The following is a 24,697-nucleotide window of genomic DNA, read 5'->3' as shown; positions in this document are numbered from 1 at the left end:
AGATATTTTTGAAATACAACTTACTTTACTTACAGTCACCTTATTGGAGGGCGCTGCCAATAAACTGCCTGGACCTCAATCCAGCAAAGCCTCGCCCAACAAACCAACTGAAAACGAAAGGACATTATTGCGGTGGCTTTAGTATTTTTTCATGTGGGTTAGCTGTAAATGTGTAACATGTTTGAACTAGGAAAACAATGGAAATATATTATTTTGTGTTATTCTCAACATATTTCTTAATGCATTGTATCCACATTTGTGTTTGTATTGTGTTTTTTAAATAGTCAAATCAATCAATCAATAGATACTACAGTGTGGAGTATAGTATTCTACAGTATACTACAAAATTCTACAGTAAGCACTACACAATCGAGTGGGAACCTCAGAGGAAATCCACGGCATGAGCTCCCCAAGGACAGCACGTTTAAATCAAAACAGCATCTACAAAGCTAGCAGTAAAGCTATCTAGCAGTCCAATCGATCAAAAAATTCTAAAGTAAGCACTACGTGATCAAGTGATACTACAGTGTGCAGTATAGTATTCTGCAGTATACTACAAAAGTCTATAATAAGCACTACAAAATCGAAGGGGATACTACAGTGTGTAGTATAGTATTATCCAGTATACTACAACATTCTAATGTAAGTACTACACATGATCAAGGGATAGTACAGTGTGTAGTATAGTATTCTGCAGTATACTATAAACGTGTATATAGTAAGCACTACACAATCAAGGGATACTACAGTGTGTAGTATAGTATACTACATAATTCTATAGTGAGTACTATATAGTATTCTATAGTAAACTGTAGTATTTTATGTGGGCAATCTCTTTCAAAGTCTCTCATTCAGCTCTGAAATATATCCTACCTGACTACTTCACCCATAGACAAACATCTGGCAGAACACTGGTCCAATAGCACATCCTTACATCATAATATATTTATTTTATATAGCGCTTTTCATACGAAATCTGTCCAAAAAATATAATATATAATGATAATTCAGGTTCATGAGAGATGGTCTTCCACAGCTGTATGAAGATGCAGTTCAGTACAGGACTAGCTTGAGAAAAGGTGGTGTCGATGGTCCAGCCATATCCCCACTGTGTGTGGCCCTCTTTGTAGTGTATGTGTCTGGATGTGTGTGTGTGTGTGTGTGTGAGAGTGAGAGAGACTGCGTGCGTGCGAGCGCGCTTGTCTTCCTCACATAGTGAATATCAACAGGTATAATAAGTAAGTAATTAGTCTGACCTTCTACTTCCCAACCACGCGTCAATACTCAATTGAACCATTCTCTGTAAACTGTTGTTTTCTCAATTGATCATCAATGCTTGACATTTCTCTGTTGTCTTGTTATTCTCTGTAATTGCAGAGTACGTGGACGGTGGCTTGTCTTCCTGGGTTAACAAAGAGCGATTTCAGAGCTACCTGCAGATCGATGGCTTCACCCTGTATGAACTGGGAGAGACAGGTACTGTATACATTCTGTACTCCACCAACATACTGACAAGTACAGTGTAGCCCTTTTCCATAATAATGTGCAATTGTGGCTATCTGGGTAGATTTGACAGGTGTAACCAATTTGGTAATAGCTCCAACTTGCCCTCTAGGTGAACGTTTTACCCTATTGCTCACACCAATCAAAGCCTCTCAGATCTCAACAAGTGCACAGAGTCAAGGGGTCGATTTGGTATTGGGCCACCCCCCCGTATTGCATCCTTTCATTACATTGTACATAATAACCTCAACCAAGGCTTTGACATGTAATGCTTCATGACATGCCAGCAGAGGGCAGAGTAGTTCTTATCATTTCCAACCAAGCGCTTCCTTCCTGCATCAGTCCACAAGGCTAAACACTGAATAGTACATGTACACCCATCTTAAGTTGTATAGCAGTTGTTTTATGTTTTGTGAGTCCATTTGTCTTGTTCTTATGGGCTTGTTCCCCTTCTACTGCACCAAAATAGCCTCCACCCACTTGTTTTAGAACCACCAAGAAGTCACCAAATGCAGAATGACAAATTAATAGATGCCTTGGTTGGTCCTTTCTTTCTTTTAGCTGCTTCTGTAGCGATGCGATATATCTCCCCCAACGCCTTTTATCTTCAGGCTAATGTCCTCCCGCCATCTCTTCTTCCGTCTGTTTGTGAGTGTGACTTGTAATCCCTCTCTCCCTCTACAGGCAAATTGGTGGCGATTGCAGTCATCGACGAGAAGGACCCGACAGAGGAGAGCGGCAGGTACAAAAGAACATTGTGAAATTAAAGCCTAGCGCTCCTAGACAAATTACAAACGCACGCTTCCATGGAAACCGCTGCGGTGGCATTTAAAAACGGGCAGCTTTTTCAACTAAAGATAAGCACTGCATTTATTGTTTGGATTGCCCACAAATTGATGCATGTGGGAAGAGTGTCACGATGTGAACTGATGTGGTACCTTTTTGATTTGTCTGTTAGATTAAAGACTCTGATTCAGAGAGTGGCAAAGGAACACAGAGAGCATTTTAACAGGTAAGAGTGTTTGGATGAAGATGAACCATTGAAATATTCATAACTACACACACTAAACTATTGTTTTTCTGTCCTCGTGGCCGACCTAAAATGTATTTCCATTCAAAATCCTATATTCTCTAACCCCTAAATCTAACCTTAACCCCTAACTCTAATCCTAAACTAATTCTAACCCCTAATTCTAACCCTAAACCTAATCCTAAACCTAACGCCTAAGCTTAAAATAGCCTTTGTCCTCATGGTCCTTGTTTAATATCCTTGTGGGAACATTTGGGGATTTCAGGTCCCCACAAGGATAGAAGAACAAGTGTGTACACACATACACACTTATTACAAGGGATCGCTGTGGGGAGACAGCCTAACCAGCTGTACTTCTTTGAGGACATGTCTGGTTTCATTCAGTATCAGTGGGGAGGTAATTATGCAAAATGTCAGGCTTACCAAAAATAGGCGCTCCCTTGGAGCTGTCAGTCGCTGCACAGTTAGAGGAACTTATTACCTCACGAGACTTTGTTCTCCTGTAAGAATACCTTATTAAACTATCACCGGTGTGAACGGAACACTACATTACAGAATGGTGCGTGTAATGGATCCATTTTGCTTTAATTAAGAAGTGATCTACCTCTCGACAAACTCGAAATGGGATTTCATAAGGCTGATGGGTAAGAACACACACATCAAATGCATTCACTTCAGTACAGACCCGAGTCCCATACATAGTCATACATATTAGTCTCAATGTACATAATCTCACCACATTAGGCACACACTCCATATTACTCTTTCTCTTAATTCACTGGCGCTGGCCCTCTTGCTAAATGAAGAGGTATTATCTAAAATTTCTATGATCAAGGTGTTTATTCTCCTTTCCAGGCAGCCACATTAGAGCTGATTGAATTTCACAGATCCCTATCATCAGTTAGACTATCTGCCACGCTATCGCGCCTTGTTTTTGAAGTCATCACACTCTCCTGATTCACAGTCAGATTATAGCCCAGTTTTTTGACACAACCTAAATGCTAGATGGCTCGTTGTAATTAAGTCACACAAACAGCAAACCTGGTTTAAAAAAACAGATAAAGCAACACCTCACGGCACAACGCCTCTCCCCTATTTGACCTAGATAGTTTGTGTGTATGTATTGATATGTAGGCTACATGAGCTGTTCGTGTCTATTAATGTTCTGTATTATGTCATGTTTCATATTTTGTGTGGACCCCAGGAAGAGTAGCTGCTGCTTTTGCAACAGCTAATGGGGATCCTAATAAAAAATTAAAAAATACCCCCTTCGTTAGTGCCCCCTGTGGTGGGCAGAGGCAGACACGGAGACTGAGGCAGACACGGAGACTGAGGCAGACACGGAGACTGAGGCAGACACGGAGACTGAGGCAGACACGGAGACTGAGGCAGACACGGACACTGAGGCAGACACGGACACTGAGGCAGACACGGACACTGAGGCAGACACGGACACTGAGGCAGACACGGACACTGAGGCAGACACGGACACTGAGGCAGACACGGACACTGAGGCAGACACGGACACTGAGGCAGACACGGACACTGAGGCAGACACGGACACTGAGGCAGACACGGACACTGAGGCAGACACGGACACTGAGGCAGACACGGACACTGAGGCAGACACGGACACTGAGGCAGACACGGACACTGAGGCAGACACGGACACTGAGGCAGACACGGAGACTGAGGCAGACATGGAGGGCAGGCGACTGATGCAGATAGATGTCATTTGAATGAGTGAGGTGGTGTGTGAGGGCGGTAATGAATACTGTGGCATTCAGCTCGCCCTCCATCCGCAACAGTGTGACAGAGCGATAAATGCAATCTCTGAGAGGAGACTACCCAAGGAGACGTGTCTGTGTTTGTGGTGTGTGTTAGTCTCTCTGTGTGTGTGTTTGGGTGCAGGATAGGTGTGTGTGTGTGTGTGTGTGTGTGTGTGTGTGTGTGTGTGTGTGTGTGTGTGGTGTGTGTGTGTGTGTGTGTGTGTGTGGTGTGTGTGTGTGTGTGTGGGCTATGGTTTGGGGTTATGTGTATGTGAGTGATTGTGAGTTAACGTGTGGGTCTGTTGCACCGCAGGGAGTTGAAAAGAGAGTGGGAGGGAGGTGGAGGGAGGTGAAGACAGGGGGAACAGGAGTGAGACAGCAATATTTATGCGGTTGAGCGGGGAGAGCTATGGTGATTGCTATGATGAACTGACATATATAGACACGCTCACCACATAAAATGTGTATAATATGTTCTTCCAGTCTCTCACATGTACACGCACACACAGACACATATATGTACACACACACACACACACACACACACACACTGAATTCATACATAAAGTCCATAAACCAGCTTCCTCTTGGGTAAGAGTAATGACTCACTATCTTAGAATAAGAATTCAACAAGCCTCACTTCCTTCAAGTACTCAGTCTTTAGCCCAATATTATCTGAGTGAGCTTCAGCCTAACCAGATTAGATTGGGTTTAATAATAGTTCAGTGTCTTCATAATCATGTCATTGATATTGGCACCGGCTGTATTGTTTGGCACCCAGGGGACAGACGTTCCAGATGGGATCATGATTCAATATGAATGAAATATATATGTTGAGGCGGCCATAATCCGTCTCTCAGTGCAAACGACTGGGTTCTTCCCAGTTCCCACGGCTTCGGCTGCTGCGGCAGTCCCCTTCCTTCCCTGTCGCTTGCTTTCTTCCCACAATGCACCACACAGGCTCCAACACAGAACAGTACAATGAGATACAAATGGAATGCCTTCTTGATCTGCCTTACCATTTAGATGAATCATCCAATACTTTTTTGAGAAGAAGATGGAAGTGTTGTTTTGCTATTGTGTGCCGTTGGAGAGAGAAGGGAGTCCTTGGTTCAGTCTTCATAGGAAACTAGGTCTTGTGTTATGACTCTTGTTAGGATCGCAATGCTTATATGAATTGGTCTCTATTTCTTTTGTTGGTCTTACGATGAGTTGTTTGTCATAAATGAGCTTGTTTGTATGCATGTTGTGTCTCACCTTGTTCTGTCTCCCCAGAGACTTCCAGTTTGGCCACATGGATGGAAACGACTACATCAACAGCCTCATTATGGGGTGAGTGTCTCCTCCTTTTCCTCTACCGCTCTGCTTCTTTACCTCCTCTTCTGTACTTCCTCTCCTCCTTCTCTCCTCCTCTTTCACCTCTCCTCTACCGCCTCTTCAACTCCTCCTTTCTTCTACCACCTCCTTCCTCTCTTCCGCCTCCCTTCTACTGCCTCCTCCTCTCTTCCCCCTACTCTCTCCCCGGGTTTCCTAGGCTACCGCAGTAACCTCACACTGTCAGACTCCATAAAACCGCAATTTAAAGTCGGCCTCCGCTAATAAAATGCACTCTCTTGGATCCGTCAATTACCCGGGACTGACTGTCATTTGCTTTTAGTGGGCTGGGAATTGACAGAATTACCACGATACATAGGTGCCGATACGATATGTATTGCGATTCTCACGATTCTATATGTATTGCGATTCAATACTGTGATTTTAGTGCGTTTCGATGTTCATATGTCTGCTGCAGAGGGACAAGAGAGAGCCGTGAGAAAACGAGATTTGATCAGTCAGGGAAATAAAAGTGCTAAAAATAAAGTGGCTCCCTGGAGTTTTGGTGCAGGTACATCCAACTAGCGCAAAAGAAAACGGATATTGTCAAAACGATACAATATATTGTAAAAAATAAACTATCGATTTTTTATTTTCTTTTCCCCATCACTAATGCTAGCTCCCTGCCAGGTTGACCTTGTATTGATACCGCCGTGGAGAAGGGGAGAATATATGAGTCCTATGAAGCTGGTGGATTGGAGTCTTATTGGGCCTGTGCTTTAATGGCTGTCGGAGGGAGGGCTGTGCTAATGATGCAGTAAGCCCCAGCATGGAGCTGCGTGACAGGGCTCGCTGCTGCGTGGTGTGGTGTCATGCACTGAGAGGCCTGTGCTGCTGCTCTGAAACCACCACACTGTTAATTAGCCCAGACCACCAAGCCTGGCAGGGCCAGCAGGAGCACAGCGGGGCAGCAGGGGCACAGGACAGTGTGTGTTTCTAGTTAGTGTGTGTGTGTGTATGTTTCTAGTTAGTGTGTATGTTTCTAGTGTGCGTGTGTGTGTGTGTGTGTGTGTGTGTGTGTGTGTTTAATAATAAATAATAATAATATGCCATTTAGCAGACGCTTTTATCCAAAGCGACTTACAGTCATGCGTGCATACATTTTTTGTGTATGGGTGGTCCCGGGGATCGAACCCACTACCTTGGCGTTACAAGCGCTGTGCTCTACCAGCTGAGCTACAGAGGACCACAGTTAGTGTGTGTGTGTGTGTGTGTGTGTGTTTCTAGTTAGTGTGTGTGTTTCTAGTTTGTGTTTCTAGTTTATGTGTGTAATGTATGCATGCAATCATGCATACATACATTATACACTGAGTATACCAAACATTAAGAACACCTTCCTAATATTGAGTTGCATCCCCCTTTTTCCCTCAGAACAGCCTCAATTCGTCAGGGCATGTACTTTGGGATGTCCTTTGAGTGCTGGACCATTCTTGATACACACAGAAAACTGTGTCAAAAACCCAGCAGCGTTGCAGTTCTTGACACAAACCAGTGTGCCTGGCACCTACTACCAAACCCCGTTCAAAGGCACTTAAATATTGTGTCTTGCCCATTCACTCTCTGAATGGCACAAATACACAATCCATGTCTCAATTGTCTCAAGGCTTAAAAATCCTTCTTTAACCTGTCTCCTCCCCTTCATCTACACTGATTTGAAGTGGATTTAACAAGTGACATAAGGGATCATAGCTTTCGCCTGGATTCAGCTGGTTAGTCTGTCATGGAAAGAGCAGGTGTTCCTAATGTTTTGTACACTGTGTATGATCATGTTGAAATGATTTAATATGAGCGTGACCAAAGACTAAACTCGATGGTCCTTGAAAAACCGACTTTATGTAAAATATATATATATATTTTTTCAACATTAGGACTGTTTTCCTCAAGAAATCAAGTCGGCTTCATGTTTTGTTTCCTTAACACAGTATTTAGGATGAATTGCGATGTTAGTATCATGACAACCCTAGTGTGTGGGGGGTAAATACTGTAGTTAGTAAATACATCAGAATGTTATTGTTTGTGTGAGGGAGATTACAGTAAACATGCTCTTTTAATCACGCCAAGGGCTTAAAGAGTGTGTTTGTGATGACAGCAAATGTGTTACTGTGAATATGTCTGTGATCGAAGTACACACAATGTGTGTGTAAAGCTGACACTGTGATGGGGGATTAGAATAGACATACATATTCAAAGATATATAGGGTGGGTAGTGATTACACAATTGTGTTTGCATGCTTGTGTGTATATGTGCTTGCTTGTGTGTGTGTGTGTGTGTGTGTCCTCTGTGCTTTTTTGGACGGCACCGGCCCGAGTCTGCCCAGGATTAATTGGCCTCCTTTGAGGAATGAAATCCCGGCCTGTCAATGGCCACTAATCCCGCTCCTTTAGGAAGGCCAGGGAAATAAATCTGATGGCCTTTTATCCTCCCCTCCTTCATCACACAGATTACTGGGCTCTCTCTCTGGCAGCACCCAGTCATATCTGGCAGGGTCAGCCTATAGCGCTTAGACAGAGACACATACACGTGCACACACACACACACGTGCGCGCATGCAAGCACGCACACTCCCTAGTCCCATGTAGTTTAATGTCTGAGGCTGGTTTTAGTGTTTCTGCTCGTCTGTTTGAGTATAGGATTAGCGCCGTAGCAACGCCACTGCAACATCACAGCCGGGCATATGGTATGCATTCATTGCATTATGTTTGGGTGGAAACTGGAGGAGCCAGAGCCGGGGCGACTCTCGCACTCTCCGTAATGTCCGTGGCTGTGACTGAGAGCCAAGCTGCAATATGCATGGGCAACGCAGGCAGAGTGAAAGTGGTAGTGCTGCTGAAAAGCCCCAGCAGTCTGCTCTTTGAAAGGTGAATGGGCTAATCCATGTTGATTCAAAATGTCTGCCATCTGTTGGTTCTGGGCTGAATGTCAGATGGAGTACTCACGTAAGGTTTGTGGAGGGGGGGGGGGGGGTTGTGTGTGTGTGTGTGTGTATGCTGCACAGCTCCAGATCTCAGCTGGGCTGTTTGGAGTAGGAGCCTAATGGTGGTGTAGTGGAGGGCTGTCTACAAAGCTAGTGTGTGTGGAGCTTGTGTGCCTGAACTCAGCTGGGGTGTTCACTGCTGAGATGTGTAGTGGCACAGTGATGCACAACATGCTTTATCTCAGCTGGGCTGTGTAGTTGTGTGTGTGTGTGTGTGTGTACACACACGCACGTGTACATTGTATGTATATGTGTCTCTTCTCTCAGTTGAGCTGTGCAGTTGTCTGATGTTCTGGGCTACACTGTGTGTGTCTCTCTGAGACTGGGTATATGTCACCTCAGCTGTGTGGCCACCCAGTGCTGGACTCCCCCTGATTCAGTTGTCAGCTCTAATTTGTAAAGGTTCCTTTAACTGTGGCCCCATGATGCCGCCAGAGTTGCACACTGTTTGCATAAAGATCAAGATGACTATCCAAAAACTCTGCATCACATTGCCTTTCATCCATACCAAATCCACCCTTTGAAAGTGTGCCCTCAGGAAAAGTCGGGCCGCATCGGAAAGAAAAGAGCTGTGTATCTCATCTTGACTATAAAGCTTCTTTGTTATTTTTGTTTCTTGTGCATCTTACACTATAATCTACTATTTAATTGGCATCATGGTTGATATGTGTTCAACACCATAGTGCCCACAAAGCTCATCACTAAGCTAAGGACCCTGGGACTAAACACTTCCTTCTGCAACTGGATCCTGGACTTCCTGACGGGCTGCCCCCAGGTGGTAAGGGTAGGCAACAACACATCTGCTACGCTGATCCTCAACACAGGGGCCCTTCAGGGGTGCATGCTCAGTCCCCTCCTGTACTCCCTGTTCACCCACGACTGCGTGGCCAAGCACGACTCCAACACCATCATTAAGTTTGCTGACGAGAAAACGGTGGTAGGCCTGATCACCGACAACGATGAGACAGCCTATAGGGAGGAGGTCAGAGACCTGGCAGTGTGGTTCCAGGACAACAACCTCTCCCTCAACGTGAGCAAGACAAAGGAGATGATCATGGACTACAGGAAAAGGAGGGCCGAACACGCCCCCATTCACATCGACGGGGCTGTAGTGGAGCGGGTCAAGAGTTTGAAGTTCCTTGGTGTCCACATCACCAACAAACTATCATGGTCCAAACACACCAAGAAAGTAATGAAGAGGGCACGACAACACCTTTTCCCCCTCAGGAGACTGAAAAGATTTGGCATGGGTCACCAGATCCTCAAAAAGTTCTACAGCTGCACCATCGAGAGCATCATGACCTGTTGCATCACCGCCTGGTATGGCAACTGCTCGGCATCCGACCCTAAGGTGCTACAGAGGGTAGTGCGTACAGCCCAGTACATCACTGGGGCCAAGTTTCCTGCCATCCAGGACCTATATACTAGGCGGTGTCAGAGGAAGGCCCAAAAAATTGTCAAAGACTCCACACCCAAGTCATAGTCTGTTCTCTCTGCTACCGCACGGCAAGCGGTACCGGAGCGCCAAGTCTAGTTCCAAAAGGCTCCTTAACAGCTTCTACCCCTAAGCCATAAGACTGCTTAACAATTAATCAAATGGCCACCCGGACTATTTCCATTGACACCCCCCACCTCGACTAACCTGTACCCCCACACATTGACTCGGTATTGTTATTTTATTGTGTTACTTTTTGAAATGTAATTTTTTACTTTAGTTTATTTAGTAATTATTTTCTTAACTCTATTTTCTTAAAACTGCATTGTTGGTTAAGGGCTTGTAAGTAAGCATTTCACGGTAAGGTCTACACCTGTTGTATTCGGCGCATGTGATAAATAACATTTGATTTTATAAGTGGGGCCCTGAGTTTTCTCTGGTCAGCTCACATGGTCAGAAAAACTCCTGGCCCTATATGAAATGGGTAGAGGGATATTCTGCAGTATAGAAAAATAGAACACTTTTATATTCCAGTGTCTCGAAATAGGTGCTGGAGGTCAAATCTGAAGACATATGGGTCGAATTGGGACATGTGAGCATAGATTGCAGTGTACATTGCAGAGTCTGTGGTCTTGTGCTAATGCTCCTGGCTTAAACGCATATACTACTCTCCCCACCATAGACCGGGGTTCATTCCCTGCTCCAACCCTCCAGTCTATTTCTCCAACCTGCCTGTACCCCAATCCTTCCACTGCAAAAATGATTGCAGTGGAATGATTGCAATCATCCTTTATTGAGATTGACATTTTGCTGCATAGTTTATCTTCTGAATTGGTTATCTGCCATATCTCTGTGACCTTTTTTAGAGTGATAATCTCCTCTTCCTCTTTCCCCCACAGCGAGGTGTCGGTGCCGTCCATCATCATCCTCAACACGTCTAACGAGCAGTACTTCCTGCCCAGCGAGCCCGTGGAGACCCTGGAGCAGCTGGTCCACTTCATCAACAGTGTTCTGGATGGCTCCGCTCAGGTCCACAACTCCACTCTCCTCTGACTCCCCTCTGCCATTTTGGCTCCAGCTGGTTTTCTTTTCCCTTCCCCTATTTATTTGACCATTCTAACCGCAACAGAAAGCTCAAATTGTTTGTGTAGCTGTTCAGGCTTTGTTTATTCTTTATGTATCCAGGGAAGTCCAATGAGACTTGATGGACTCTTTGGCAATATCCTTTATTGAGATTGACATTTATGTTGCATAGTTTTTCTTCAGCATAGCCGATCTGCCATTACTCTGGCTCCTAAATATTTATTCCCAGTGTCAGTATTTGGCATATAATATATTCCAGTGTCAGTATTTGGCATTATAATATACTCCACTCAATGATTTATATACACACTAGATGACAAATGGGGGGGCGCTGTGTTGAAGCCACCATGCCTCCATCTTGGCACTCCCCCACCGTTGTATAAATATTTTGGAAGCTAAAGAAATGCATTTATTAATGTCTACATTTTATTTTTCCCCCCATTCATTCTATTACAGACACCTTAATGCATACTTTTAAATAAGATGTGAGCTAAACATACAAATAAAAAAATAAAATATATATTTTAATTCCTTAAAGTATAATTTTTTGAGATGACTAATGTAACTATCCCCACTACAACAACCAAATACTTAAATACATGTAATTTTGTCCTTGAGACATGTAATTGAAATACTGTAGAATTCCATTAATTCCTATGGAGGACTGCTCCTACTGGGGAGTGCCAATATGGCTGACCGGTGGCTTCAAACCTCTCAATGGACAATACATAGCATCAGCAATGAGAGGTTTATATACATAATGTAATCCACTATATGGCATCTGGAAAAAGTGACATCCTTTCCCCCTCTTGTTTATTATAAAGTCACACAGATGAATGAAACCGTAATCCAAACACAACGGAAGTCCCTCTCTTTCCCAGAGCGTTCAGCAGGGTTATTTTTTGCCTGGCAAAACAAACCAAAACCCCACCAAGTAAACAGCAGTGGAGAGTGAGAACCCTGTTCTGTTCCCCAGGCTCGTGCCAGCCCAGCCAGCTCACCTCATGACTGCTATGCTTGGTGCTGCTGCCTGCCTAAGACTCTGAGGAAGCGCTGGCAGGCTGATGTCTCTCTCTCACACTCACTCTTTCACACACACACACACACACACACACACACATTCCAGTCTCCCCAGTGCTCCACTCTAACACCACATCCTCTGTCTGTGTGTTTCCCCTCAGGCCCAGGGAGGAGACGGCATGTTCCAGAGGGTCAAACGAGTGGCCTTCGACGCCAAGTCCACCATTATGGTGAGTGGCTGGGCACAATCAGCATTAGGCAAATGGCAGGGGGGAATAGGAAATGGGAAAACAAGATAATTGTGGGAGGATGTTGGCAATGTGTGCAGCATAGGTTTAATGTATGCTGTCGTGATGAATCCATCAAAACAATTAAGAAAAAAATAATGTGGTTGCCGTTTTTCATTTTGAATAATATTTCATGCTATTTTCTGAATAACAAATATAATATGGAGGGAAACACCCCTCTGTACAATATCCTGTGTAGCTATCTACAGTATGTGTCCTAAGGCCCACTAGTATTCCCCTAATAGTCACCAGTATAACAAAGAGATGACTCGTCAATAGAAGAGGAGTAGTGTATTGAAAAAGGAAGTGGCGACCGTGACAGAGAGAAAAGATGACAGAAAGAGAGGGATGGGAATGAGGCAAGAATACAGAGGAGGTCAGAAGAACTCAGAAATCTTTCTTGGAACTGTTGGAGCTGTTCTCATAGTACAATTAGACACTACACTATCACTTTCACACTCCATCCCCAGGTGGCAGCACCAACTGGGTCAGGTGTTGTGCTCTGCCAGGAAGTTTTGTTAAGTGTTGATTGTGCACAGGTGTGGGTAATCAGTCAGTGTGGCAGCTTGCATAGCCGTGAGGCTGCTGCAGTTTGAGGGCCATGTGGGCCTTTGGTTTGAATCTTTATTTTTTGGGCATGCCTTTTTGTATTTATATTTTTTTGTCACTACTTTGAACATCCATAACTTGTTTGAGCTGGCTAACCAAGGAGTCAAGACTGAGCTATCCCTGGACCCAAGTAAGGTTGCTGTCTCCTGGGCACATGCATACCTCACGGTCCGCATACTTTGACTTCTCACGTAAATGCACACATCAAATCAGGTGTAGTGAAGTCAGTAGGTTAGCTAGTTGGTTTCGTAACAGGGAGGACTAGTGTTTATTTGACTGACAGTGTGATATGAATGTAAATGGGATGTAGTAGCGTAATGCTATTCAGAAAGTAGACTGTACCCGAACCAAGAATAAACCTTAGAAAGGTGCCCTCAAATGGAAAATAAAATGATTGATTAGATTCAGAAAAATGCTGATCTGGTAGGAAAAATACATTTATGGAAAATGGTCACCTGAGGGGGAAAAGGAAAATCGATAGGTAATTTTAGGCCCAAAAAAACTATTGAAATTTTGTATTGAAGTTTCGCAGTTCAAGAATGCCTCACTAAAATCTGTAAAGGGGAAGAAGGAAGTCATTATTTTTCAGCCTGAATGTCATAATTTTTTATTGTGAAGCACTAGTTGTTTCTTTTCAGTAGTGCCCCTGCTAGCCTTGGTCACTCACGGTGAACGAGATGAGCAAGCAGCCATCACCTTGCCCTCGGAGTGCACACGTGCACACACACACACGCACACACATCACTGCAAGGAAGCAACGATCCGCATTAGACCCAATGACTCATGATGCTGACCCATCTTTAGGATTACACACGCCTGGCAATTACCATCCCTCTTCTTCCCCTGGCGTTGTCGGCAGGATTTCTCTTCCTTTCCTTCCTGGATGACAGCAGCCTTTGACCGAATGTCTTGCCTCTCGGCACATTGTCTCCCCTGCAACCCGCTCTATTAAGGGCCAATGATTCACTGCCACTCATCCATATTTTAGTGGAAGACATTGTGCGTCACTGGAGTAGTACCCTGAGCTCATCTGTGCCCGTAGGTGAGGCTGATTTAGGTTGGTTTATAAGGGAACGCAGAGGAAAGAGAGTAAAATATACAGAGTCATATTTGAGGTTCCTGGGGTTGTGTGTGTGTCCGTAGGTGAGGGTTGTTTAGCTTGGTTTAGAAGGGAAAACTGAGCAAGGCAAGCGTAAAAAGTGCATGTTAGGTAATTATATGTTTGGCATTGAATATGTGTGGTCAGGACTGAGTTGCTTGGTGTACTACTATAAAATAATGTGTTTATGTTTTGGGCTTATAGAGGGCATAAATCTATTATACTCTTTCTGCTGTTCCACCCCACCTTCTGTCCACCACTGTCAAACCCCCCCCTCCTCTCTCTATCTCTCAATATCTTAATCTCTCCCTCGCTCTGCCAATCTCTCAATCTCTTCCTCTTCAACTATTTCCCCCGATCACCCCTCCCTCTCAGTCGGTGTTCCGCAGCTCCCCAGTGCTGGGCTGTTTCCTGTTTGGTCTGCCGCTGGGCGTGATCAGCCTGATGTGCTACGGCATCTGCACGGCCGAGTCGGACGACGGCCAGGAGGACATGGAGCTCATGAAGAGGGAGGACGACGAGGAGGAGGACGAAGAGGAGGACGAGCCTCGGCAGGCCACCGGAGAGCTGGAGGGCCCCGAGGAGGAGCAGGAGGAGAAGAACCCGGACGACAAGAAAGCAGATTAATGCCAAGGGTAGTGGAGGCGGAGGAACAGGCCTAGTGATATACAGCGACATGGAACTCGGACACATATCAACCATGTTTTTTTTATTTTATTTTTTATCATCCTTTCCCCTCCCACCACCCTACCGGTATCTTTCCGCAGACTGTTTTTTATTGCTTTTGAATCTTATGTATAAGTCAGTTAGGTCAGCAGCTAGGCAATGCACAAAAAAAATAATGTCCTTTATTAAATTAGCCTTTTTGATATGGAACTATGAAGATTAGTCATTGATAAGTAAGTGTTGCAGAGAAGAAAGGAAGGAAATAAGCCAAGTTTTAGCAAAATTAATTATCGTTCCTTAACCAACCAGGGGTCATTCCATACTTTGAATCAGGTAGCATTTGTGTTTAAAAAGGTGACCCATTGGTAATATGGTGAAAAGGTGACCCATTTTACATTTTAGACATTTAGCAGACGCTCTTATCCAGAGCGACTTTCAGTTAGTGAGTGCATACATTTATTTGTATTTTTTTAAATACTGGTCCCCCGTGGGAAACGAACCTACAACCCTGCCGTTGAAAACGCCATGCTCTACCAACTGAGCTACACGGGACTACACCCATTGGTAATATGGTAAAAAGGTGACCCATTTCTCCCGTGCCCAATTGCACTGAAATATTTGATATTGAATTATATACTTTGTTCTGTTGGAATTTTGAATTCCCAAATCAAAGCTTTAGATTTTTTAAAAGTCCCTCCACTGAATGTTGCAACTCACCCATAGTCGACTGCGGAGGAAGTGCCCATGAAGGAAAAGTTGCCATAAAATGAATACTCATGCATTTCAAATGGAATCTCACAGTTGTAGCTCCAGACACTTATTAATTTCCAACAGTGGAAATGATGCAAACAATTACATTGACAGAACCCACAATCTTATCTGCAATATTAAAGCTGATCTTTAATAGAAACTGTGTCCAAGAACTCACATCTGGATAATGTAAGCTTCTAGGGATGTCTGACTTATTTACCCTGCTGTAGTTTTAAATAGACATACTGTACAGTAAGTTGTTTTTTCTCTATTTTAGAAGGCCAATGGTTAGTGTAATGGGAGACAGGCTTAATGACCGCAATATGCGTTTGTGCATCCGAAATGGCACCATATTCCCTATATAGTGTGCTACATTTGACCAGCCTATATAGGGAATAGGCTGCCATTTTGAATGCAGACATGGAATGGTAATATACTTGTAGACATTGGCTGATCAGATCCAAAATGGTGGCTCTTTGCGCTCCTCTGAAAGAGCTTCACCACCCGTTGTCCATCACTAGTTCTGGTAGGCTGTTTCTGGGAAGGAAATGTAGCAGATTGCATCCAAATGCACTGAGATTACAAAACAATTAAATGTAAGTTTACTCAATGCACTGACAAAAACATGTTGGGAGTTTTTACAGTACTTAATAACAGTACATTCCCTGTTGCAATAAAATGGTAATGTGGTGTTTAAAGGGGTAGACTGTCGTTTATATTCTTAGGCCTACATAAGCATTGCATGACATAAACAATGTATTTGATATGACCTACGGTTGATGAACTATGCCAGATCAACTGCTACAATGGTATGTCTTATGGATACCCTGCATACTGATGTTAATGGGATGTTTGTGAAATGTTACATCAATGTGGTGTAAGTATTATGAAAAACGTGATCTCCAGCCCTCTCCTTAAGAGTTACCCAGTACAACTATTACATAACAATTGTTACTTTTCTGTTCAACTTTTTTCTTTAGCTGATTTCATAGACGTGTTGGTTGCTTAGCAACGACACCGACGCGTGCGCAGCTAATAGGGCAAAACGGACTGTTGGTTTAGATTGATGACAACATGTACTATACTTCCTCTCCAATGTTTACTGAAAACATAAATACATTTGCACAATGAGCACTTCTTTTAACTCAAATAGATCGTTACAGGTGTTGGTTAGTTAGCTAGTGAATTTGAGCCATATTAGCATAGACCTGACTTCAGTCAAAACACCTAAAAAAAACAAGACATGGTATCAAGAACAAGATAAAACTAGCTGAAACAAGCCACCTACGATTCCCCACATGGCAGCACCTTGTCATTGTTGCTAGCTATACGGCCATCCAGAATCACAACACACGACCCTCTGCCCCATTGAAGCGCGCGCATCGTTTTCGTGATGTCAGCTAACCCGTCTATTGTGCTTGTGTTTAGTTTACTAAATTAGGCACCCGAACCCAAGCACGACTCTTGGTTTTCAGAAGACAACTGTGAAACTGCACTATGGAAACCAACACGCCCTTGCCTTCTGGTCATTGTAGTTGCCTACCATTCTCTCTGCCAAACTCTGCTCATTGGGTTTGAATTGAGATTGTCACTTTATTACTGGTTTGAAATAAAAATAAAAAAACGGTCCTCTTTTCTTGTTGACTTGACGCCTGTTTGTTCTTCACTGAAACGCTGTTATGTATTCTTCAGAGGAAGCTGGTGGGAGGAGCTATAGGAGGACGGGCTCATTGTAATGGCTGGAATGGAATTAATGGAACGTAATCAAACGCGCTTTCCATATGTTTGAAAACGTTCTAATAAGTCCATTCCAGCTATTACAATGAGCCCGTCCAACACGTAATACTCTCGATCTCCCTCTCATTTAATCTCCCTATATATTTTTTATATCCTCATTCCACACTTATTCTCCCTGCTCTAAGCTTCTATAATGTAATTCTAGGTAAAGACATCTACTAAATTATTGCTGATATAATCAACTTTGGGAGATCTACGTCTGGCAGAGGCTGATTGCATTACTTTCAATGTAAAACTAATTTATTTCCTTTCCCGAGGGAACAACTATGTACAAGAGTCAAACTCCAAGATGTGACTCCATATAATGAAAAAGCACCTCATAGGCCTTCAAAGTCATACTTTCAACAGGAAAAAATGTAAAGCCCCCATGCAAAATATCTTGGAAATATGAAACTCAAATACAATGCATTTTTCCCATAGATGAGGGCAGTGTTTTTCCAGGTCTGATTAAAGGAGAAGAATATGTACATTTTCCTTTGGGTTGTCATTAGAAGGATGAATTACCCCAGAATGGGAGAAAATATATAACTACATCAGAATCAGTGTCATTGTGTGTTGCTCATGCAAAAAGTCATTCATCGCTCAATTACCTTGCCCTATAGCGAGAACGAGTTTCATTGTGTGTTAAATGAAGGAGGCGAGCTCGCTGTCTCTAACTACCCCTCCAAAGGCTTTCACTTTCACAAAACCAACAATCTAAATCACTGGACAAGGATGATTACATTTCGGCTTCAGTTTTTGATTTATGCTGCATGTTTAAATAGCAAACAAATAATAGTACAATACATTCTGTAGCAATCACTTTTAGTCTAATTCACAGACACATTTAACAGTTTGAGGTCAGCATGATGTTTAAAGTGAAAAATAGATTGACATAATATTTGCCAGTTAATAACAATGGTTGATATACACTGAATATACAAAACATTAAGAAAATCCACTTCAATCAGTGTTAAATCCACTTCTATCAGTGTAGCTGAAGGGGAGGAGACATGTTAAAGAAGGATTTTAAAACCTTGAGACAATTGAGCCGGATTGTGTATGTGTGCCATTCAGAGGGTGAATGGGCAAGACAAAATATGTAAGTGCCTTTGAACGGGGTATGGTAGTAGGTTCCAGGCACACCGGTTTGTGTCAAGAACTGCAACGCTAATGGATTGTTTACGCTCAACAGTTTCCTGTATGTATCAAGAATGGTCCATCACCCAAAGGATATCCAGCAAACTTGGGGGTCCTAATGTCTGGTAGACTCAGTGTATAGAGACATACACGTACTGGTTTATTTTTCAAGGCACTTGAAGCTTAGCAGTCATCACTCAAAGAAAGTAAGGGAGAAGAAAGAGATAAGCTGGGTTGGTTAATCAATGTTCACCATGGAAACCAACCCACACTTGTACACTGAGGACTGACAGATCTCATTACATGTACAGGTAACTGCCAAAATAATGGAAACACTTGAGTAAATGAGGGATACAAAGTATACTGAACAAAAATATAAATGTAACATGCAAAGTGTCAGTCCCATGTTTCATGAGCTGAAATAAAAGATCCCAGAAATGTACCATACGCACAAAAAGCTAATTTCTCTAAAATGTTGTGCACAAATGTGTTTACATCCCTGTTAGTGAGCATTTCTCCTTTGCCAAGATAATCCATCCACCTGACAGGTGTGGCATATCAAGAAGCTGATTAAACAGCATGATCATTACACAGGTGCACCTTGTGCTGGGGACTATAAAAGGCCACTCTAAAATGTGCAGTTTTGTCACACAACACAATGCCACAGATGTTTCAAGTTTTGAGGGAGCGTGCAATGGGCATGCTGACTGCAGGAATGTCCACCAGAACTGTTGCTAGAGAATTGATTGTTCATTTCTCTACCATAAGCCTTCTCCAACGTCGTTTTAGAGGCCTACTCACCAGACATGTCACCCATTGAGCATGTTTGGGATGCTCTGGATTGATGTGTATGACAGCGTGTTCCAGTTCCCGCCAATATCCAGCAACTTCACACAGCCATTGAAGAGGAGTAGAACAACATTCTACAGCCTGATCAACTCTATGCGAAGGAAATGTTGCGCTGCATGAGGCAAATGGTGGTCACACCAGATACTGACTGGTTTTCTGATTCACGCCCCTACATTTAAAGAAATATATCTATGACCAACAGATGCATATCTGTATTCCCAGTCGTGAAATCCATAGATTAGGGCCTAATGAGTTTATTTCAATTGACTGATTTCCTTATACAGTGGCTTGCGAAAGTATTCACCCCCTTGGCATATTTCCTATTTTGTTGCCTTACAGCCTGGAATTAAAATGGATTTTTTGGGGGGTTGTATCATTTGATTTACACAACATGCCTACCACATTGAAGATGCAAAATATTTTTTATTGTGAAACAAACAAGAAATAAGACAAAAAAACAGAAAACTTGAGCATGCATAACTATTCACCTCCTCAAAGTCAATACTTTGTTGAGCCACCTTTTGCAGCAATTACAGCTGTAAGTCTCTTGGGGTATGTCTCTATAAGCTTGGCACATCTAGCCACTGGGATTTTTGCCCATTCTTCAAGGCAAAACTGCTCCAGCTCCTTCAAGTTGGATGGGTTCCGCTGGTGTACAGCAATCTTTAAGTCATACCACAGATTCTCAATTGGATTGAGGTCTGGGCTTTGACTAGGCCATTCCAAGACATTTAAATGTGTCCCCTTAAACCACTTGAGTGTTGCTTTAGCAGTATGCTTAGGGTCATTGTCCTGCTGGAAGGTGAACCTCCGTCCCAGTCTCAAATCTCTGGAAGACTGAAACAGGTTTCCCTCAAGAATTTCCCTGTATTTAGCGCCATCCATCATTCCTTCAATTCTGAACAGTTACCCAGTCCCTGCCGATGAAAAACATCCCCACAGCATGATGCTCCACCACCATGCTTCACTGTGGGGATGGTGTTCTCGGGGTGATGAGAGGTGTTGGGTTTGCGCCAGACATAGCGTTTTCCTTGATGACCAAAAAGCTCAATTTTAGTCTCATCTGACCAGAGTACCTTCTTCCATATGTTTGGGGAGTCTCCCACATGCCTTTTGGCGAACACCAAACGTGTTTGCCTATTCTTTTCAGCAATGGCTTTTTTCTGGCCACTCTTCCGTAAAGCCCAGCTCTGTGGAGTGTACGGCTTAAAGTGGTCCTATGGACAGATACTCCAATCTCCGCTGTGGAGCTTTGCAGCTCCTTCAGGGTTATCCTTGGTCTCTTTGGTGCCTCTATGATTAATGCCCTCCTTGCCTGGTCTGTGAGTTTTGGTGGGCGGCCCTCTCTTGGCAGGTTTGTTGTGGTGCCATATTCTTTTTTAATAATGGATTTCATTGTGCTCCATGGGATGTTCAAAGTTTCAGATATTTTTTTATAACCCAACCCTGATCTGCACTTCTCCACAACTTTGTCCCTGACCTGTTTGGAGAGCTCTTTGGTCTTCATGGTGCCGCTTGCTTGGTGGTGCACCTTGCTTAGTGGTGTTGCAGACTCTGGGGCCTTTCAGAACAGGTGTATATATACTGAGATCATGTGACACTTAGATTGCACACAGGTGGACTTTATTGAACTAATTATGTGACTTCTGAAGGTAATTGGTTGCACCAGATCTTATTTAGGGGCTTCATAGCAAAGGGGGTGAATACATATGCACGCACCACTTTTCCGTTATTTATTTTTTTCGAATTTTTTGAAAAAGGTAATTTTTTGAATTTCACTTCACCAATTTGGACTATTTTGTGTATGTCCATTACATGAAATCCAAATAGAAATCCATTTAAATTACAGGTTGTAATGCAACAGAATAGGAAAAATGCCAAGGGGGATGAATACTTTTGCAAGGCACTGTATAATAATGAATAAAGTGTAACTCAATAAAATCTTTGAAATTGTTGCATGTTGCATTTATATTTTTGTTCAGTGTATATTGAAAGCAGGTGCTTCCACACAGGTGTGGTTCCTGAGTTAATTAGGTAATTCATATCCCATCATGCTTAGAGTCATAAAAAAAAAAACCTGGACAGGCCATTATTTTGGCTACCATGGCTATGCCGCCATAAGATGACAATGTCCCATTTCACAGGACACGAGTGGTCACTGAATGGTTTTATATTCCATGAAAACGATGTAAACCGTATGCCATGCCCGTCTCAGTCACCAGATCTCAACCCAATTGAACGCTTATGGAAGATTCTGGAGCGGCGCCTGAGACAGCGTTTTTCACCACCATCGACAAAACACCAAATTATGGAATCTCTTGTGGAAGAATGGTGTCGCATCCCTCCAATAGAGTTCCAGACTCTTGTAGAGTCTTTGCCAAGGTGCATTGAAGCTGTTCTGGCTCATGGTGGCCCACTTTATGTTGGTGTTTCCTTTATTTTGGCAGTTACCTGTACCTGTCTTCCTTCTTTTCCCTCCATTATGGTGGATGGATGACTACTAGCACCACAAAGATCTGTCCATCTGTTTCCTATTATATTCACTCATTATTACACAAACACTGTTGCAACTTCAGCCTTTCCAAATACTAGTCCCGCAATACAGTACAAAAGGCTGCCTGTCTCTGTTATTGTGTTGCCTCCTCTATCACGCATTCAAAAGAGATGAACACCCCTAAGATAGTTTCACATAGCCCTCTTCAAGTAGTTTTCCGGCTGCTATTTTCTGTCCAATTGTCAAAAGTTCAAACGGGTTTAATAGTGTCTTGTCAGTTTGTAGATGGGGGTGCTCGTTGCTTTTTTTTGTTGAACTTGACATTTTAGGAAACTTTCCTAAGGCAGAGTGAATTTGTGAGAATATGGGGCGGTCGGCTGTCTATCAAAGATGTCACGCAGTATCACACACACACACACACACACACACACACACACACACACACACACACACACACACACACACACACACACACACACACACACACACACACACACACACACACACACACTCTCTCTCTCTCTCTCCCATTGGGATGTACCTGTCATGGGACTTGAAAACAGACTTTAAGGCAGATGAATGTTTCACCTCTCCACTCAAAGCACTCAAACATAAATCATCAAATCAAATCACTTTAAAAAAAACACTTAGCACTCTACTAGGGTACACATTAAGCTGGGACTGAATCCATTCCAAATGTGAATGACGCCCAACATCAGTGTTTGTTTACATTCATTGTAATTAATTAATTAAATGCAGTGACATTTTCACTGAGATAATGCATTGAACCCTCATGGCAGGTTTTGTGAAATGTATTTTGTGTTTTTAGATGTATTGTTATGCATCTGATGTACTGTCAACTCCTTCCATTAGGAGTTAGTCTATAATTATACACTGAACAAAAATATAAACGCAACATGCAACAATTTAAAAGATTTTACTGAGTTACAGTTCATATAAGTAAATCAGTCAATTTAAATAAATAAATTAGGCCCTAATCTATGGATTTCACATGACTGGGAAATACAGATATGCATCTCTTGGTCACAGACACCTTAAAAAAAACGTAGGGGCGTGGATCAGAAAACCAGTCAGCATCTGAATTGACCACTATTTGCCTCGTACAGCGTGACACACTCCTTCACATGGAGTTAATCAGGCAGTTGATTGTGGCTTGTGGAATGTTGTCCCACTCCTCTTCAATGGCTGTGCAAAGTTGCTGGATATTGGCGGGAACTGGAACACGCTGTCGTACACGTCAATCCAGAGCATCCCAAACATGCTCAGTGGGTGACTAGTCTGGTGAGTATGCAGGCCATGGAAGAACTCTGACATTTTCAGCTTCCAGAAATTGTGTACAGATCCTTGCGACATGGGGCCGTGCATTATCATGCTGAAACATGAGGTGATGGCGGCAGATGAATGGCACGACAATGGGCCTTAGGATCTCGTCATGGTATCTCTGTGCATTCAAATAGCCATCGATAAAATTCAATTGCGTTCGTTGTCCGTAGCTTATGCCTGCCCATACCATAACCCCACTGCCACCATGGGGCACTCTGTTCACAACGTTGACATCAGCAAACAGCTCGCCCACATAACGGCAAACAAACTGTCTGCCATCTGCCTGGTACAACTGAAACTGGGATTCATCTGTGAAGAGCACACTTCTCCAGCGTGCCAGTGGCCATCGAAGGTGAGCATTTGCCCACTAAAGTTGGTTACGACACCGAACTGCAGTCAGATCAAGACCTTGGTGAGGACGACGAGCATGTAGATGGGACCACCCATACACAAAAAAAATTATGCACGCATGACTGTAAGTCGCTTTGGATAAAAGCGTCTGCTAAATGGCATATTATTATTATTATGAGCTTCCCTGAGACGGTTTCTGACAGTTTGTGCAGAAATCCTTCGGTTGTACAAACCCACAGTTTCCTCAGCTGTCCGGGTGGCTGATCTCAGATGATGTGGTCCTCTGTAGCTCAGCTGGTAGAGCACGGCGCTTGTAACGCCAAGGTAGTGGGTTCGATCCCCGGGACCACCCATACACAAAAATGTATGCACACATGACTGTAAGTCGCTTTGGATAAAAGCGTCTGCTAAATGGCATATTATTATTATTATTATTATTATTATCCCGCAGGTGAAGAAGCCAGATGTGGAGGTCCTGGGCTATCGTGGTTACACGTGGCCTGCGGTTGTGAGGCCGGTTAGACGTACTGCCAAATTCTTTAAATCGACGTTGGAGTCGGCTTATGGTAGAGAAATGAACGTTCAATTATCTGGCAACAGCTCTGGTGGACATTCCTGCAGTCAGCATGCCAATTACACACTCCCTCAACTTGAGACATCTGTAACATTGTGTCGTGTGACAAAACTGCACATTTTAGAGTGGCCTTTTATTGTCCCCAGCACAAGGTGCACCTGTGTAATGGTCATGCTGTTTAATCAGCTTCTTGATATGCCACACCTGTCAGGTGGATGGATTATCTTGGCAAAGGAGAAATGTTCACTAACAGGGATGTAAACAAATTTGTGCACAACATTTGAGAGAAATAAGCTTTTTGTGCAAATGGAACATTTCTGAGATATTTTATTTCAGCTCATAGAACATGGATCAACACTTTACATGTTGCTTTTATATTTTTGTTCAGTATACATTAAATGCGCCTATGAACATGACACTTTGCTTGAATATATCAGCTTTTTGTCATTAACATATTTACTGTTATTTCTCATGTTAAGTACAATTTTGAATGGTATTATTTTAGCTTAGTATGACTTATCCCTATTTCATACATACACTGTACTATGAATATGTATTTATTACTTCGG

General features: G+C 43.1%; 1 protein-coding gene across 1 annotated transcript in view; it reads left to right on the top strand.

Moving 5' to 3' along the window:
* Window positions 1-17,237, top strand: part of LOC311149075 (protein disulfide-isomerase TMX3-like) — a gene marked incomplete at its 5' end in the record, with an annotated part of 55,058 nt that extends 37,821 nt beyond the window's left edge. Inside the window, 7 exons of the mRNA XM_084186183.1 lie at window positions 1,378-1,476; window positions 2,188-2,245; window positions 2,462-2,515; window positions 5,578-5,634; window positions 10,986-11,115; window positions 12,351-12,419; window positions 14,560-17,237. Coding sequence (XP_084042309.1) covers window positions 1,378-1,476; window positions 2,188-2,245; window positions 2,462-2,515; window positions 5,578-5,634; window positions 10,986-11,115; window positions 12,351-12,419; window positions 14,560-14,811 — 719 coding nt within the window. The 3' untranslated portion in view covers window positions 14,812-17,237. The remainder of the gene's footprint in view (window positions 1-1,377; window positions 1,477-2,187; window positions 2,246-2,461; window positions 2,516-5,577; window positions 5,635-10,985; window positions 11,116-12,350; window positions 12,420-14,559) is intronic.
* Window positions 17,238-24,697: the final 7,460 nt, after the last annotated feature.

This window comes from Coregonus lavaretus, assembly GCF_964263955.1.
Source record: "Coregonus lavaretus genome assembly, chromosome: 2".
Taxonomy (NCBI): Eukaryota; Metazoa; Chordata; class Actinopteri; order Salmoniformes; family Salmonidae; genus Coregonus; species Coregonus lavaretus.
This window is presented reverse-complemented; position numbering and strand designations above follow the sequence as displayed.